Source organism: Homalodisca vitripennis, chromosome 6, assembly GCF_021130785.1.
Source record: "Homalodisca vitripennis isolate AUS2020 chromosome 6, UT_GWSS_2.1, whole genome shotgun sequence".
Taxonomy (NCBI): Eukaryota; Metazoa; Arthropoda; class Insecta; order Hemiptera; family Cicadellidae; genus Homalodisca; species Homalodisca vitripennis.
In genome coordinates this window covers 111,074,399-111,095,052 of record NC_060212.1, presented here as the reverse complement: position 1 = coordinate 111,095,052, position 20,654 = coordinate 111,074,399, and the positions used below count along the sequence as shown (strand labels likewise).

Here is a 20,654-nt window from a genome sequence, read left to right as displayed (position 1 = left end):
CAGTTTAGGTTGGCGCAAGTGTTCGTGCCCCCAGCCCGGCGCGAACTGTCGGAATGTACCATAAAGCGCTCACCACTCCGCGCCTATCCTCTCTCTCACGTACCATACAGTCCTCGCACAACTCATGGTTCACGCTCCGTATCGTTAAGTGCCATCTCCAGATCGACCGATGTCGACAACTGCCATAACTCACGCCCACCATATACTCGCTCTGTATGGGACCGGTCCTGGGAGTATATGCAAGCACTGGTTGGCTTCATCTGTAACATCGTGCTTCCTGATTTAAAAAGATTTACATATAATGGATATTTCGAAAGCCAATTCGGATATAAAAAGAATTACTCTTTACAAAAAGTGTATGAAATGTTATAAGCATGTCAGAAAACTTTTTATATTTTCTCTATGTTCATAAATGACGGAGTTATACCATTTTTAAGACACTATGTAAAAACGTGCACGGCGCGAGTATAAACAAGCACGTCTTTACATAGGCTTCATCTGTGATGAAGCACTAGTTGGCTTCATCTGTAAATCTATTTAACGAAGATACGAGTTCAAATGTATACGCAACTTCTCCTTCTTGATTAGTCAGAAGAAGTACGGGATTTACATGTAACTAATATTTCGAAAGCCAATACAGCTACAAAAGAACTTCTCATCACAAAAAGTGTAGGAAATGTTGTAAGATCCCAGAAAACTTTTTATTTTTTCTCTATGTCCGTAAATAACGGAGTTATACACGTTGTAAGACACTATGTAAGAAAGAATCTGTGTACCAGGGCGAATGTGGACGATAAATTTGGTACAGAACTTAAACTTAAATTGGGTTTTTTGCGCCATTTATAGATTCCACAAGCCACATCATTTATTATAATTATTCAGAAAATTATTGGGACATTTTCAGTAATTTCTACAACTAGAACTTATATAATTTCAATAGGCTGATTTTGTATACAATTCCTAACTAAAGTTGCTATAGTTTTGTCAGGAATACGACATTTGGTTTTACAGAGCTCCGTTCAAAGCTTAATTAGGTCTTTAGGACGGTTATCGTTTCCATAATCAACAACATTTATTATGTGCAGAAAATTATATGGATATTTCCAGTAATTGCTGATTATGTATGGTTTTTGGAACTTGGTTGGTTATTTATGCTTGTTCACTACTGTATCATACAGAGTTGAGTCCTTTTTTGTTCTCTTAAGACAAAAATATGATTAAGTTGCTTCCCTACTTGCTCAGATTATTAAAAGGATCTTTGCGCTGCTTTGGGGGTGACAGAATACTCAGAATGGGTAAGGTTGGGTTATGAGCGCTGTCTAGATCTGATGAGGAAGAGACAAAGGGCACCCATCATCTCTGGGTATCGTTTGTTCCGAGATTTTTTCTATCCTCTTCAAGTCAAAGCAGGCAGGAGTACTCATACTTCCTCTATGTTAGGGCTTACAAACCTTTAACCTTAAGGAGCTCCACTCACTCCAGTTGTTATCCTCCGCAGTTAACTAGGTCAATGGACAGCCCTTTTTAACTCAATATTTAAATTGTCTGTTAGTGATGTGTTTCTGACATCCATTGGGTGGCCTGAATGTATGTGATACATTGGTTTTTGCTGTACCCAGTCTAGGTTCTACTGGTAGGTAAAAACCAGCTAGAAGTGACCCATCCTGAGGAATAGTTAAGTCCTTAGTTTATCGGAAATATGCAGTAGCGGAAAACCAAACAGACGGTAGAAAACTTTAGAAGCGTGGCTGCTGCTTGGGTGGGTGACCGCTGGGCGATCCTGTCCTTGCAAAGCAGCTCGCCTGGTGGTGGTTTGGAAGTTACCTTTAAGCCGTACGTCCCGAGGTTTCAGTGTTAGAGAGGCCACCTTAGCCCTAACTTAGCTAGGTAAAATAATACATTAATCTATGACAAGCTGCACAAATATAGAGAAGAAACACTCTGTAAAAGATAGTCTAGGAATTTAGAGTAACATCATTCACTGTAACACTGCCTGGTTTTTCTTGATCTATTCAAAGTCAAAATGCGAAGGTATCAAAGGGTCAAAAATATAAACGATATATTTTGTCATATTATATATTTCTTAGCTAGATATACTTAAAGCCAACTCACATTAAATGGAACCGACTATTTGAGGGAAAATGATAACTTTCAGTCTCTTTATCAAAGTTTCTGACGGAAATATAACTACTGTTTACATCTCTGACAGTCAGTTGTTACTGTACTGATAAAAAGGACCATGATCTGAAATCAAATACATCAAGTCCTTTCGTAACTCTCGTTTTGGCCTCCAGTAAAACTCGTGAAGTTAACGGTGAACTTCTTAAGAGAAATTCTTCTATCGCTTACAAACCAAGTTGTGTGCTTATATAATGGAAATTGGCTATTATAGTAGGATCTCAAGGCGCGTTTATAAATAAATGATTCTAACATTAAAAGTTTTGAAGATTCTTGGAGCATTGTAAATATTTTAAATTTATAACACTAGTGAATTCCAACAATTAATTTAACTTTGCGAGGCCTTTTATTCCTTGCACACACAAATATATCAGGTTTTGTGAAGTTGCCTGACGATGGAATCCTTGGTTCTGAAAGGCCTCGCAAAATTAAATTAGTTTTTGGAATATGTGTTGTAATTTATTAGTGGTATTAAGTAAAAGTATTGATACATTGTTGTAAATTTCACTATGTCACATAAACTGATATGCAAAACTGAAATTGTATAACTTGTCCAATGTGATAAACAATAATATTTAGTATAGAATAAATGTTTTGTCGTATAGTTTACCCAATCTTCATATTTAAGGGTGTTTAACAATAAGTTCCTGAAAAACATAAATAGGTCACAAGTTGAGAATGTTATACACTGTCAGGTGATGTAGCTCTAATCCCTCTGTCAGGGGGACAGTCCCACGCTTTAATGTCCCCGTATAACTGTTACTTAAAGCCTTAAACTCTTCTTTTTATTGAATGTTGGTTCCTTACCGAGGGTATTTGTATTTAGGTCCTTCTTGCCGCATCTGAGAATATTACGACTTGTTAGACCATGCATGGTCTTGGTTCAGTTTACTGTAGGGCCTATTGGTGCCAGAGCTCCGCCTGGGTGGTTGTGCCAACGGACTCGACCTGTCTTCAAAGATTTTGCAACTTTCCGAAAACCAAACCACTGATTGGCTCCTAAAGTCTTTAACTCGTTTCAGTGTTTCTGTACTCTCAAACATCTGAACAAGACATTGCCTTTTAAATAAATAATCAGTTATGTCTTCATACTGTATTCTTATCTTGTAAATCATGTTCTCAAATTACGTCTTATAAATTTGTTTGATCAAATAGTTATACATAGATTCAACAATATTTAATATTTTGCTCATTTTCTTGTCTTAACAAATGGAAATAGTATGTTTCAGTAGTTGGAAAAATGGGAGGTTTTCTATTGCGAGTGGTTAATTGCTTATTGCTGATTTGATACTAGTGCCTATACTGTTACATTTTGTTACTATTACTTAAAAATAATTAATTTATAAGACAACTAATAAGTTGTATACATATGCAATTCATGGCGCCCTCTATGAGAAATAATTGCAAAAAATATAAAAATGTTTTGTCTGAAACTGAGAGGTATTAATTTTTTTCTACATTCTCAAAGTAAATGTTTAAAGATTTTTACGTAATAAAATTCATTTATTTCTAAAACTCCAAAAATTTAAGTGACAAATGCTCAGCATTACAAATATTGCCACGATAAAAAATAGATTTATATTATTGCTCAAAATTATTTAAGGACACATTGCCTTTAATAAACATGTACAGTAGTTAATGTTTGCTTATCTGCAGTCTGTTTTAAAAGTTCTTAATGGGGGTTTGTTTTTATTTGTGTCTAAAAAAGGGATTGAAAGGCTGTCCACTTAACGTTCATAGATTGTTTTAAACTATTTGAATGTTTAAGTAGTCTATATAAATTGATTTATATCTAATGAAATTTCACCTCACAACATTTAGAAAACACATACAGATTAAGAACTAGATTTATTGAAAAACCCCTTGATTTTACACTAAGGGTGTCTAAAGGTGTCTAATATTGGTGAGGAATTTTGTTTAATTACGAGTTGGAGACATTCGCTTTTAGGTGAACCCTCATAAAATTTTAAATCTGCTATTTAACAATATTGTGAAACACTTCTTTTTATATCTGGACTGATTAAAAGGTTAGTATGTGGGGAGAGGTGGGATTTTTTCTCATACTGTGATTAATCTGAAAACATTAACGTTGGCATCTTGCAATTTTCCTTTTATTTATGAACTGACAATCCACTAACCCAAGTGATCCACCCAACCAGTACACAGACAGCTACTTGTGATCGATATATTTATCGCCAATTTATCATTGCTCGATTACCACTTTCACTCACAATCATAGCACAGTTAATCCACTTATTGGTCAACTCATAGAACTTGGACTACTTCTTTAAAAACTTTACTGAGTTACCATCCACCAATGGAGCGGTCACGTATGATGAAGCAAGTGCGTATATGGAAAGGAACATACTCCCTCGTCCCGATGAGTCGGGGATTTAGATCAACAGCTTGTACTAATCCCGCATTACTCGCTAATTCTAGCTCATATGAGGAGGCAAGGCTGCTCCACTAACGTGTGCTGAGATCTAAGCCAATACCTGCACGTTCTTCTGCTCGTAACCTTGCTTTGGAAGTGCTGATGGCACAGATCCTCTGGTAGTGATCATTACTTGAAAATATATGAACTATACTGAGGTGTACAGTGGTGTATGCTGGAAAATTATACAGGAAAAGCTCCGTCTTGAGAAGCATTTTTTCATCACTTTAAGTAATGAACACAAAATACAGTTTTCATATTTTGTTTTCTATTTTCGATTGATATAATTACAAAATAATGTCCCAGATAGTCCAGGTAGTTCCCAAGTGCTTCAATGAATAACGAAAGATAACAATCAGTATCTCCTAATAAGGTAGGAGTACACCATACCACGTGTCATAACAGACTTCTCTGAGTTTGCTAACTGAATTTCAAATCTATAGCTCGTTTCATTCATTCATTCAGATGTCCTGCGGACTGATCATACAAAACGGAAGATGACACAAAAAGGACGAATCACATAACACATTCTTATAGAAATGAAGTTTCATGCAGAATTTAAAGTATCCATATGAAATCTTTATCGATATACCCTGTTAAAAAATAAATTTACATTTTTACAACAAATTGGTTTGCATATAAGTGTTTAAATAATGAACGTCCACACACCAAGTTACTATGAAACGGTAGTGTATGTGTTGGAATAGGAACAGGATTTTTCCGGACATGTACCATCGTTCAGAGATTCAAAAATCAGTAACACAACGTTTCGAGATCTGCAATCTGATCTCTTCCTCAGATGAATAACTAACTTAAAACATAACTATGATCTACGTTTAAAAATAAAAATAATACTAAAGTGTTACACAAATTATTTAGGAATTACAATAAACATCTTGTGTGTAAACTCGATGCAAACTAACTCTAAAAAGTTAATAAAAAATATTAATTATTAAAACTGCACTACACACAATAGGTCTGCACTCACCGACTAACCACAGAGAACTGACCAGAGAGGGACTAGAAAAGGGCTAACAGAAAAGTAAATAATTGCACTTTATTGTTGGTCCGAAGACCATCGTATGGGTTGGTAATACTTCAATCCTTTTTCCTTTACAATCCTTTCATCGCCAAAACAAACAGTGATTAAACAGTTTGTTGACATAAGTTTCTAATCGAAACTGTCGTCAACAACGTTATTGGTACAATTTTAAAACTAAATCTTTGTAAGGTTCTAATAATACTTCAGTATTGTGATTTCTTTAAGAGGTTTATTGCGTTTTTTTAATAAGATTAAATTTGCTAATTTGATATTAAAAGGTTGGATTTTTATGATTATTGAAGGATTAATGGAATTAAACTGATTAATTGTCGTATATAATGTTTTCATTTGTCGAAATTAACATTTCTTTGATAAAAAATGTCTCATCAGTAATTAATTATATAAGATGAATAGTCATATTTTAAGTCAAATACTTTGCTTAAGGACAATAATGCTTCGGACATTTGCCATCGCTATATGATTCAAAAATAGATTCAAAAAATTTTTGAAAATGGACATTTCTCCTCTTCCTGAGTTTTAAAAAATTAAAGACGACTAAAAAGTTTAACGATGAACTTCCCACACATTAAACATTCTATAAATGTTTAGATTCTGTGTATCAGCTGAATATGGTCCACCACAGAGTGCTGACATATTTCAACAATGTAATTGTGTAAGCAACGATTCAACACAATGTGATCTGGTAAACTTAGATGTTAACAGCATTAAATCCAGACTGGCTTTTTGACAACTGAGGAAAATGGCAAATTTATATTTTTATATATATAATCCCAATTTTGTATGCTATAATGAATGTTATTTTCTAGAATATCCTTCAAAACGATATCAAAGATTAATGCAAAACTTTAAATATTGTATTTTGATAAGAGATTGTTAAATACATTAATTTGTTTGTACAACACATACTAATTAAATCGAAAGAATTAATTTTATTGTTCAGGACTTCAATAATGCTAAATTTCCAAGAGAAAATGAACAAACAATTTGCTATCCTATGAACATTTGGTGCTAATCAACGGAACAGATGCGAATAAAGTAATAAGATTAATGCCATAGTGTACTATAATACATAGAATAATCACAACATGTACATGTACATGCCAGTTTTATATATATATACACATTTATTAGAAAAAATACGTACACGCATAAGAGTATTAAATAAAGTGTTATTGATGATTAATTAAACATGTACAAAAACTTGCATTATGCCTCTTTCTTAACTGCCCGGTTGTTGGGTAAACGAACAAGGAAGTAAGTCGGTTAACATTTACCGGCACCCTATAAGAATTGCTTACTGATTCAGTTCCGTATTGATTCTGTGCTGAAGATCATTGAACTTTTAAATAGCACTGTATTGTTGTGACGGGAGCTGCATGTAAATTAAAGGCGCTGGCCAATGGCCGAGCGGTCAGGACTGGGTCGAGTTAAAGATAGCGCAGGTCAAATCCTGTCTGTAACCGTTGGACGTTTTATCAGTAGCATCGATCGACCTTCGACTGTATTGACTCTCCCCTTATCTTGTTTGATAATATCCTCGCACAGGCCAGTGGCCCATGAGGACGGGTAGAATAAGGATTAAAGGCTTTTCGTTTAATATATAGGGTATTCCGTAACTCTCTGGACAAAGGTATACAAAGTTATTGCTGAGGTCAGGACAAACATATTTCACCACATGAACATGGGTCTCTGATGTTTAGTTTTCCATCTGTCTGTCTGCATGTGTTGTTATTGAAAATTGATATATTTGAAAACTAATTAGACCAATTATACCAAATTTGGTTCAAATGTTTTAGCAACAAATAACAAGATCAAGAAAAAATTATCATGAAAATTTAAACGATTTAGTATTTTTAAAATGACGGCAAAACTTTTAATATTTAAAAACAACCTGCAATTTCCCGTAAGAATTACATGAATAACAGTGTTTATAAGATATTATCACAAATCTAATTACACCAAAATTATTTAAATTGAATAATAAATAACTGATTTAGAGCGAACTTATTGTGGAATGATATGGCCCACATGGAGGTTCTCAGCGAATAGCTAACAATACAAAAACTGAATAAACGGCAGCTCTCAATGTGGGCCATGTCCTATCGCAGTAAATCTGCCTAAATAAATTATTAACTTTTTAATAAAAAGCACATACAGACAGACAGATGTGAAACCAAGCATCAGAGATCCATGTTCATATAGCGGAATATGTTTGTCTTGACCTGAGCAAGAACGTGCTATACCTTTGTTCAGAGAATTTACGGGACACCCGTATGAAAATTGCTATTGTAACATAACAATACATATTTTGTTATGTTAATACTTTATTGTAAGACAAATTGAATGGAATGGTTTCGCGGTGATTTTCAACAACAATTGATAAACTAAACAAAGAAATTAAATGTCGAAAGACATTTCAGCATTAAACATTAAAAATGAGTTTCAACGCATAATAATAACGTAAGGGGAAATTCCCTAACTATATTCAATAAAAATCAAGCATTCGTCAAAACTGTTTACTATTCACGAAATTACAAGATAACATAGTGCCATAAGTTAAATAGAGTATAGATTACATGCAATATACACATGTCTGATTCAAGAAACATTGGTAGCAAACATTACAGTCAGCTTACAATAGACGATGGTGATGTTTAATCCAATAAAATAAATTATATAATTAATAATGTATCACCTTTGTAAACTAGCTTAAGCTGCTATGAATAAATAAACAATTATTAATGTATGCTATAACGTGTTCTACTTCAAATCTGTGGAAAAATTTCACCGAAGTTAAACGCTATTTTATTATTTAAGTATACAAAAATAATTACATCAAAATTATGAAAACGAATAAACATTTTTTATCACATGTATTTCATTAAAAAATATGGTATCATATTTACAATGTAATAAAATTATTGTGTGAATAGATAATAATAAAAAATCCAATATAATTTACAACGTTGCTCTTGTGTTAAAAGAGTTGCAACAGGTTATTGCCTAACTGTTGCTCGGCGAACTCATTTTACTAGTACGGTACTAATATACTAGTAATACCTGTACCAGTAATAATAAGATTTGTTAACATATATAGATTCTGTATTTGTGTAATCGCCATATAACATAGTAACATAAATATAGTAAAAGTTATACATAAACTCTTGTAAACTTAAAATTAGACCTTAAAAGAGTTAACTTATGTAACTATATATTTCATGATTCCTAAATTGGTTTTAATATAATAAATATTGTTGTATAAATAAAGTTTGACGAAAAGAGAAATTTAATAGAAAATAATTGTTTTATATTCATTAAATTTAAAAAAGTTCTTGTTGAAATGTATTAGATTTAAGTAAATCATATTTGTGCATTCTGTATAACATTTTGTTTAACACGTAAATGTTTAAAAATATGTATACACGTAAGACAAACAGGACATTAACATTTTATCAAGAAACGTATAAAAACAGCCTATTTACAACAAAATTATAGATAAGTGTACTAAATAAAATATACAAATACACACATAACTGTAAAAAAATCATGCTAACTTCATGAATTTACTAATTGTGAATCTACTGATAATTATCGATCGAAATAAAATATCTCATTATCCTCTAATTATTTGTATAGATATTTGAGTGGTTGTATTTGTTAGTCAATAGCTACAGCTAATTTAATCACGCTATAGCTAGATGCATAAATTTAGCCTATATAAGGCCATACAAATTAATTCTATATTGTAAATATGTTAACAAATCAATTAATCCTTATATTTATCACTAATACGCATAATTCTTTACTGATCCTCAATGGCTACTCCCTCAAAGTACTCACGCCAAAAATTCAGGTTTCATAACCTCAACTCCCATTTTGAGTGCCGTGGGTGGCCTTAAAACATCTTATAGTTCCACCTTGAAGCCACCCGTGTCGCAGAGTGCCACGAATGTGACCTACTTCTGTACTCAGAATCTGATCTCATCCTCCTGTTTCTCCTCCAAGATGAGTTGTTGAGGTTTGACCTCTAACCTCAACACCGATAATCATCTAAATTCCTCCAATCCTAATTTGGGAAGCTGTAACTTTCTTTGACAAACGATATTCCGCTGGTATTGAGTACATTTGACTGTTTCAGATGATACCCTAAATTAAATATTTTTAAATTAAAAAAGAAGAATTATTAACTTCTTGACTATAGAATATTTTCAATTATTGCATTCACTGTAAAAAAGAGTCAAGTGGATATTGAAACATGTGGTGCACATACTTGTGGCCTACTTAGAAATTTGTTATAAGTTTCATCAAAGTCTTAGGTTTATATACAATAAAGGAAAACCTAATAGTTGTATTTCTTTTGATAGTGTTTGCATATTATAAGGAAATTACACTTAGAAATAAACATTTAAAAATATAACAAATCGTGAAGAATAAACCCTAAGCCAAAATACTCTCATGAGCAACAACCACCCAAAGTAGATAGTTACCATTCCTCAATACTGATAGTTTTTGAAAAGTTATTGAATCAAATACGTAGAACTGTTCATTATTGTTCTCCTTTATGTTTCTACTTTAATAACAAAAAAAAAGAAACCACTAATATTTATATTTTTATACTTTTAGAAGCTGTTACCACGCTATAAAGTTTTGCAAAAGAAATTGGCCATAAATAGAAAAACACAATATACGTACAACAACAAATATGTTTAATTATATTTCATATCATTGTCAAAAAACTAAGTAAAGTGGCTGAAAGTCACCTTTTTAGGGGTCTGTATGGTTAGCTGATTCTGATTCATTTATTTGTGTGTCTGCCAGTTACAGTTAACTGTGTAAAATAAAAAATACCATCTGGGAAAATTAAAGTTTCATAATTAATCGTTAACTCTTAATTCCCTCCTATTTCGACCTGCATCAAGACCAGCGAGGCTGACTGTCTATTTATGTATTGGGTAAAAGTTCTTGGGAAGAATTTTAAAACTAACTTACGTGCTTATACAACGCTTCTGCAATATACATTTCATTAATTTAACTTATAAATGTTAAAAATGTTATTGCAATGTGATCATTTATTTATCAGTAAACTATGTAATTCAGTCTTCCACTTTAAATCTGACCCATTTTGATGAAGAGCTTCACTATACAACCTCTTCACGATGCCACTTAGGATAACCTCTGCGATGATTTGCTCTGCTATTTGCTGAGTCTAGTTAGGTCTTTATTGAGACCAAGGGCAGGTCATCACAGATCATTTTATGCACTGGACGATCGTGTTTCACATTCAGGAATTCCATTACCTTTTACTGAAATTTGCCAACTAAATTTTCAAAACTGAAAAACTACCGTTTTTATTTGACGTTGTAAAGGACTTTGACAATCGTTGGCGTATTGGTTTATAAACTTATTTTTTTACATGGAGCAAAATGAAATCCTCAATTTTCAAAAATCTTAAGTTTTTTAAATAGGTTTATTTTATATTTATATTAAGTAATTGAATATTCATATGTGAACATTTTCAGTAAATTCAACATACATTATTTTAAAATGGATAAAGTGAAAACGAATAAAAAATTGTTCAAACAAATTATTATACGACTATTTTTTGCAATATTAAAAAATACGTTATTTTATTAGTAAATTATTACTCATACTTGTATGGAATTTCATGAGACTTTAATCTCGTACTTAGTAATGATTACTTTTGCCTGGGCGTTAGTGAAGCTTATTATTTTATTAGTTCACCGAAATAATTGTGCTTTTTGTATTTTTTTATTAAGTTCTCTATACAACAAGGTAGAAGTACGCCGCACTACGTCGTGTTGCGTAAGTCTTCGCTGTGGTTGCGTGTGAGATTTCAATTATGTGGCTAATTTCTTAGGTTATATGTTGTGATATGTCAGATATTAAAATTTCATATTAGTATAAGCAATATACACATTTATGTACTCTGCGATGTTCTTGTTACCATCATGGTACCCATAAGATAAATGTAATAATGTTCATACACGCTCAGCCAAATACAGGGAGTGATATGTACTGTCATTATATTCGACGTTACTTATACAGAAAGAAAGCTTCATGCAAAATTGCAAGTCTATAGGTTAGTGAATTTTCAATATCTTCTCTGGACAGAGAGACAGAAATTACATTTTCCACGCGAAAAAAGCAGTATTGCAGACACAAAAATGATGTTATTAGAAAATTTAATAATAGACGTATAACATGCTGCAAGTTCTTATTGTATAAATTATCAATTCATAGGTAAATACTCGTAAATTAACGGATGATATGGTAAATAATAAATATTTTGCTGTGGTTGCTCAACATTTGTGAAATTAACCTAAATTGCAGCAATATTACCAACATATTTAGTTTCAGCACAGCCGAGAGAATTACTGTACCATATATATATATATATGATATTTATGAATTAAAATGTAGGGAACAATGAAATAAGCACCATCGAAAGATTCTTATATGCTAATATGTTTAAAGAAGGAAAGAAATTACATGAGTGTTGTGTTTATATACGTGTTTCTTCGTGTCTGAGGTCAGGTTGATGAAGTAATAGAACTCGTGAATCTAGTTATTTATAACTTAATTTAATCAATAAATGTTATGAGCTGAAAATTGATTCTTTTAATGCCAAAGAAGGATACTGAACGATTAAAAGTTATATGATTATTGGTAGACTGGCATTTGCTCTTTTATACTGATGAAGGCATTGGTTATGTTTAATACTGCCACGGCCTACTGAATCTGACAAACACCAAACACTAACCCAACCCACAGTTTTCCGGACATGGACCAGTAAATTGTATAAGAATTATAATTAATCTATTACGTTAAACTAATCTAATGCTAATAGGTTGTTACAATGCCAAACGAATCCACTTAACGAGAACACAATTGTCATTCCGCAGCTCGACTAATGACAAAGGAATTACAAAAATTACTCCGCTTAATTCACGGCCGGACGCGTTACTGTAATAAACAAAATACCTAACTGACTCTTCATTAACGGGTGTCGAAACGGCGTCTGCACTGAGGAAGGGTTCTCTGTGAAATTGTCCAAATCGGCGCTAGAGGTCGTCGATTACGAGCGTTACTCCAGTATTACGTCAGTGTTTGTGCGCTCTTTGTGTAGTGATGCACCCAGCGGCGCGCGAGGGGGGGGCCGGGGTGAGAGGGGCGCTGGGGGAGGGGGCCGAAGACGATCCCGGAAAAAATGACGGCCAATGATGCACGAAGAAGATCCTTGGATGAGGCAACGAAGGGGTGATTGTGTATATAAGGTGTATACACTGAGAGTGTTGACAAGACAACTCACAACCATCCTGAGCACCATGAAGGTAGGACAGTGATAACATTGTTTACTCTCCTCACTGATAACATGGTTAATCCTTTATTTAAATATTCATTTATTTATAGATTTTTAACAAATTTAAAAACTTAATAGTTTTCAATATTTTAATACAATTTGCCGTTTAATATCTAGTACATTCTCTAATTACAAAACTTATAGATAACTAACTGGCTAAATGCAAAAATTTATTCAAACAATATTCAAAAATATTTTAAACTAAAAACATTAATTTTTTATGTATAAATTTAGCATAAAATCTCAATAGTTTTAATATGGAAAATTACCAATTTCAATACTACAGTAATTAATTAAGTATTCAAAATTGTATTTGTTTACATACGTATTAATTCATAAATAATCAAACATACAATTCAAAATAGTTAAAGTTTCATTTCATTTTAATTATTATAATCCACTACTTCCATGGAAATTTAATCAATATCAAACAGCTTTTGCTTTTCGTATTTATAAATATTATATTTCATATTTGCAATTATTATGGCTTTAAACTCGTGTAATCTCAAAAATTTTAGAATTAGAAAGTATATGAATGTAATGAAAATCTCTTTGAAGTTGAGAACTCCAAATACACAGTTTGTTTTGTAGTCCATTTAGTAATATTAACAATAAATTTTAATGTTTGTACATACAATTTTTATAATAATAATCTCTGTTAATCTCATTGACCAATGATTTTCTCTTATACCAGTGAGAGTAGTGCTTAAGAGGTTATTGTAAATCTGTGTAATATTAAGAGAATGTAGCCTTACCACTATAAGAAGACTTTTTAAATTTCGCAGGCGTGGAGGGGTTTAGATCTGCACAATACAAATCTTAAAAGTAAGAATGGTTAATTATATAACTGAAACGTAAAACACTGAATACATTTTGATGTAAAAACACCTTTTACTTTTGGTTTACAATCTAGCCTTTTTAAATTCTTACTGTACAAATTTACATAACTGGCTCTATGCCAGTATGCCTGATGTAATGATGTATGTTTGTCATTTAACAGGCATGACAAAGTCGCGTAATCCTTATGATTAAGATTCGTAATTTGTTTCAATATAATTATGTATGATTAACTATCGGCGGTTCCTTTTATGGCAAAGTAATCAGTAAATTTGAAACTTTTTCGAAGTAACATTATATACACTTATAACTACAAACCCAATGATGATCATTAGTTTGAAATTTTGTGTGGTAATTGGTTCTTTAATTAACTATTAGTTTCAGTACGTTTTGAATTAAGGAGCTAATATTTGTAAACAGTCTACATATCAGTTATTCCTGCTGACTATCAGATGAGCACACAGTTCAGAACTAAGGAGGTTAAATAAACTGTCGTAAGCTGAAAAAACTTAAATAGATATATTCATATTCATGAAATAACTATCATTCCTAAAAAGTTCGTTCAATTTTATCACATAAAGTATCATCAAATTCCATATGTGTTTTAATTATACTGCAGTAACCATATACATGGCATATCTATATATTATGATTAATTAGTTGTAATAAAGCTTTATAACATTAACTGTTAAATGTAAATATTAAAATTAATCATTAGATTTGTCGCATACGTTTACCTTTAAAAATTATTATTGTTTACACATATGCAAGGAATTTTATCTTTCTGGTCGTTGTGGTCAGACGTATTTGCAGATAGATCTAAACCGATATAAACCTCTCACACATATATGAAATGTTGGGAGCAAACAATAATATTAGGAAGTTATGAAAATGCATTTTGTTGACAATATTGAAATTTAATTACTTTTTAGTTTATGTTGAACGTAAAATTTAGATTAAAGTTCTACTTCAAATACACGAAGCATTGCTAACTAGTAGAGCTAACATATATAATGATTGAAAATTATCTACACAATTAATAAAGAATCATGTTATGATAATTTCCATCAAACAGCAAAACAACATTTCCAATATATAATTTGTTCACTGTTTTAGAATTCATGAAATGAATAATTATTCTTAATATACTTATTACGTCATTAAACCAATTTTTTTGTAAAGTTTCTGTAAAACAAGTCTTCAGAGTATACTAGAGTAATTGTTTCAATTATTTAGTCTTGGAAGTAGTAGCTAAAAGAATATTTGTGAGTTGAATATTCAACTCTTTGTATATACGAGGAATAGACATTCTTAAGTCTCACTCAAAGGCAATTTTCCTTTTAGAGGGTTAAAGAAGTTTAACTAATCATAAATAATATCAAAGTCATTCTGGTTCGCAGAATGGTCGGAACAATAGTTAGCAATTTTATTACACTAGTTTGCCTGGTTTGAATATTATCGGTATTTCTTTAAACAAGGTTATCAAGAATTGCTCATATGACTTTTTAAGTCAAGACTTTCCAAAGCATACTGGGGTTTTCCAAAAGCGTGTTCAGCATAAGGATTTGATCTAAGGCATATAACATTATATTAACTCTTGCGATCACTATGAATGCTATGACTAATCTTTTGATCACGATAGTCATAGATTTGTGCTCATGTACAAGTAATTGACAAAAGTGAGCATCAAACTGTCGAAATATTGCCTTCTAAAGATTGGCCCCGCGACACTGAAACTAATTTCATCATCATTCGATACGATTAAACTTTGCTTCAATTTTTTTAAATTTAATTCGGTTACTATAACAGCTGATTCAAACCATACTCGGCTTTACTACAAGAACGTTATGCTCCATGCATTCTAGGAACACACACTTGTTGTTGATAACGTTATGCTCCATGCATTCTAGGAACACACACTTGTTGTTGATATTCTTTGTAGCAACCTAATCAACTCTATCTTACTCCAAGTTTTTACTAACACTAAACTACTAACTGGATAGTAGTAGCTGTTGGCAAAGCTATAGAAACTATATAGTATTTCGTTTGTACACACATACGATCTAACGATAAAAAAGAATTTATGCTTTAAAACATGGCGCATTATTCTGTTAGATATGGAACAAGCAAATACATTAACAGTTATTAAAAGATAACTATTATTATTAATAAACTTGTAAGTAAGGAACTGAAGTGTCTAATCGAGGCAATTTTATTCTACTTGTACTGATTCAAGAATTAAGAGTAACCAACAATTACTTTACTTTCCCACAAAGGAAAAATACCTTAAAAATGTAAGTAAACTATTATAAATTAGTAATGTATTCAATTAAAACTGTTTATATATATGGGCCAACCAAGACGGAATATTTTTTAAATTATTCTAAACTAAATAAACCTGAGCAACACTCAATCATCGTTGCGCTTCCATCTGCACAGTTTCGAATTCACATAAAGGCCTGTACGAATTATTAGCATTTGGAGTCTTGTACTAAAATACATGGTACAGGATTATGACATCTTTAAAGTAATTTTGGATCCAGTTCCCTCCAGAGTTAATCACGTACTCTCACCTAATATTGGTTCAAATTTCCCAACACATTTTTTACTTTACGGGGAATATTTGATTCAAAACACAAGTGTAGATACAAAATTGCATTTAATGGTCGTATTACGGTTTTGTTACTCTCCACATCTAGCATGATACATCCGCTACTTAGTTCACTTAAGTTCAAGGTTGCTTTGGTAGTGTAGTGAGTTAATTACAGCAAATATTACTGTGTTTATCAATTATCATTAATATAACACATTGTTGTGTTTCTTTCAAATAGTACTCTACTTTTCGAAGTTTAGCTTCCACATAGTATATAAACTGTTATCACACAGATTTTATTTATATTTTTTGGCTAAACAATTCACTAAACTACAAAATAGCATAGATATCAACCGTAATCGTACAAAACAATAAAAAATTATAAATGCTGTCAAAGAAATTTTATACGCTCCTCCTAACAGCTTTGACTGATATATTAAAACCTTCTGGTGGAGCAACACATACATTTGGCCATTTGCAGGTTGACATATTTGAAAAGTTTGTAAACTAGAAAGTATGTGGCCATGATTAAAAGATATTTTATTTTTGTTTCAGATATTGTTACTGGCACTGTTGGCTACAGCTTTGGCAAGACCAGAGCCCCCTGTATCATCGTATCTACCGCCATCCAACGGTGGCTCCAATGGGTTTGGGACTCCTTCCTCCACCTACGGCACTCCTGGCCTAAACGGAAACGGAGGCAGACCTTCTAGTACCTATGGAGTACCAGGCCAAAACGGAAATGGTCTAAACGGTAATGGAGGCCGTCCATCCTCTTCCTACGGCGTTCCTGGGCAGAATGGAAATGGTCGCCCATCCACCTCTTACGGAACACCCAGCCAAAATGGCAATGGTCGTCCATCCAGCTCCTACGGAACTCCTAGCCAAAACGGAAATGGTTTCGGTTCTAGTTTGTCTTCCACTTACGGAACTCCTGGTCAAAATGGCAATGGTCGCCCATCCAGCTCTTACGGAACCCCTAGCCAAAACGGAAATGGTAGTCCATCCAGCTCTTACGGAACACCTAGCCAAAACGGAAATGGTAGTCCATCCAGCTCTTACGGAACACCTAGCCAAAACGGAAATGGTAGTCCATCCAGCTCTTACGGAACACCTAGCCAAAACGGAAATGGTAGTCCATCCAGCTCTTACGGAACCCCTAGCCAAAACGGTAATGATTTTGGAAGTGGTCTAGCACCTGACTCTTATCTGCCTCCCAGCAACGACTTAACCGAAGGAAGCAATGGAAATGGCTATTCTAATGGAGGCCGACCAGGAGGAAATGGAAATAGTTACGCTAGCAATGGAAATGGTGGAAACGGAGCCAGTGGGTATCCAAGTGGACCTAGTGGAAATGGAAACGGTGGTTACCCAAGTGGCCCTAGTGGAAACGGTGCCAGTGGATATCCAAGTGGATCCAATGGAAATGGAAACGGTGGATACCCAAGTGGATCTAATGGAAACGGTGGCTATAAAAATGGTGGGGCCGGAGGTGATAAAAACGGATACCCTAGTGGAAGGCCTGGAGCGAATGGTAACGGAAACGGTGGATATCCCAGTGGAGGGCCAAGCAGCAATGGTTTTGGTGGTGCCAATGGTAATGGAAATGGCGGATATACAAACGGAGTGAGTGGAAATGGTGGATACCCAAGTGGCGGATCCGCAACTAATGGCAACGGTGGTTATGCAAGTGGAGCAAATGGAAATGGTGGTTACAAAAATGGAGCAAGTGGTAACGGTAATGGTGGATACCCAAGTGGAGGTCCTGGAGGCAATGGCAACGGAGGTTATTCGAATGGCGGAAATGGAGCTAACGGTGGATATGGCAGCAACGGCTTGACTGGTTCTGGAAATGGTGGATATGGAGGAGAAGACGACGGATCTGTAAGTATGAATAATATGTTGTTTATAATAATGATTTAATAACTCAATGACTATGACTGGGCGCACTAATAGTATACCCGCTGCTATAAGTCTGTACATGACTCGTGTCGTAATATGATAAGTAACATTTTATATAATTAAAATTAGATTAAAAATTATACAGATTTTTAATATAGTAAGTGTAGATCCTGGAAGTAATAACTTTAGTGCTATACTTTAACTGGGGTGTCTTCTATACCCCCTGAGGATACCAACCAAGATCTAGACTTAGATGTGATCCTCTGTAGGGCTTCTATTGGTTCCTACAAATCAAAACATAAAATTTGTATCTATTAATGTATGCTAACACGAGTTCTAGATATCTTTGACACTTATTCAATTTAAATTTGTGTACTCCACTATTTTAGATTGCGTAGTGACGCAAGTTTGAAGTTTGGTACAATTAATTTGACTTAAGGTTCCTACTATCATTACGTGTTTTTTCAGTCTGAACCAGCGAAGTATGAGTTCAGTTATGAGGTGAACGACGCCGAGTTTGGTACCGAGTTCGGACATCAGGAAAGTCGCGATGGAGACCAAGCCCAAGGCTCTTACAACGTCCTTCTGCCTGACGGGCGCAAGCAGATAGTGGACTATGAAGCGGACAAGGAAGGCTACCGACCCAAGATTCGCTATGAGGGAGAAGGAAACGGCATTGGAGGAGCTGGAGGTAATGGTGGTTACCCATCTGGACCCAACGGTGGCAGCAACGGAAACGGAGGTTATCCTTCTGGATCCAACGGAAACGGAGGCTATCCCTCTGGATCAAATGGAAATGGAAACGGAAACGGTGGCTATCCTTCAGGACCCAACGGTGGCAGCAATGGAAACGGTGGCTACCCATCTGGACCAAACGGTGGTAGCAATGGAAATGGTGGTTACCCATCTGGATCCAACGGAAATGGAAATGGTGGCTATCCATCCGGACCCAACGGTGGCAGCAGCAATGGAAACGGTGGTTACCCATCTGGCCCCAACGGTGGCAGCAGCAATGGAAACGGTGGTTACCCATCTGGATCCAACGGAAATGGAAATGGTGGCTATCCATCTGGCCCCAACGGTGGCAGCAGCAATGGAAACGGTGGCTACTCATCTGGATCCAACGGTGGTAGCAACGGAAGCGGTGGCTACCCATCATCTTCCAATGGTGGAAGCAGTGGTTACCAGTCCGGTGGATATCCATCTGGGCCTTCTGGTACCGGCGGTGGTTACGATGCGTTCTCTGGAAGTACCGGAAACGGAAACGGAGGTTTCTCTGCAGATGGTTACAGGTACTAGACCAAATTTGCTCATAGTCAAGCTAATGCTGACATATTGTAAATACGTTCTAGAGTAGAAAGTTCGCTCAGTCAGTACCGAATAACGTGTTTGTTACCCCACTGTGTAAGTGTTTATTTATTTGATATAGCTACAACTTACGCAGGTCAAGTTATACCAGCCATGTGTGCCATATCACGGCTTATTTATTTTGCATCGAATGTTCTACATATCATTAATGTTAAGTTCTATAATTATGTGTTCATACGTATAAATGTGATTGTATTCATCTTTTAAGTGTAAGGCTATTTATTTAAATAAATCATTTGATAAAGTACAGAGTCTCGTTAGTTTGGTAAAGTAATTGTTCCATACCTAAAGTCATGGTTTAAAAAGCGTTATGCACATTCGTGAGTTTAAAAAAAGAAAAGTTATGTAAATAGTCCTAAAAATGCATAATTATTCTGTATATTTTTTTCTTTTACCAAATAAACTGGTCTAGAGGTTCGTTTTCAACTATAAGTCAAACTATATAGTACTCTACATGTATTTAAGAACTGAAACCATACAACAACAAGTAAAAACAAGTAAAGACACTGTGGTTTTTACATAGTAACATTTACTACAATTCGGATTCTAAATAGTAATGATCAGATAATACCGCGCAGTCCCCACAGTTCGGGTTTCATTAGACAATGCAACGTTTCACCTTAGAGGACATTTATGGAATATAAAAGCATAAATAGTAAAACAAACAAACATTTCCACTTGAGATCTCCAAAAAGTCACAGACTTAATTAATACCAAAATTTATCTTGCTTGAAAATGGGATTGTTTTAAAGTACAATTTTTACAATTCAACTTTAAATCCATCCAAGAAAGTCCCACATAAGTATCTATGGCTCACATAAAAAAAAATTATAAACCGTGAGTCACTTAGTGCATGAAGTAGATAACTTGACGCCTTCTGCTACAAATTGTATACTGA

At 34.0% G+C, this 20,654-nt stretch overlaps 1 protein-coding gene across 1 annotated transcript in view; it reads left to right on the top strand.

Annotated features, from left to right (window-relative positions):
- The window catches only part of LOC124365516 (pro-resilin), a 56,611-nt gene extending 36,619 nt beyond the window's left edge, over window positions 1–19,992 (top strand). The window contains exons 2-3 of the mRNA XM_046821500.1: window positions 17,022–18,370; window positions 18,857–19,992. Of these exons, the coding sequence (XP_046677456.1) occupies window positions 17,022–18,370; window positions 18,857–19,687 (2,180 nt within the window). The 3' untranslated portion in view covers window positions 19,688–19,992. The remainder of the gene's footprint in view (window positions 1–17,021; window positions 18,371–18,856) is intronic.
- Window positions 19,993–20,654: the final 662 nt, after the last annotated feature.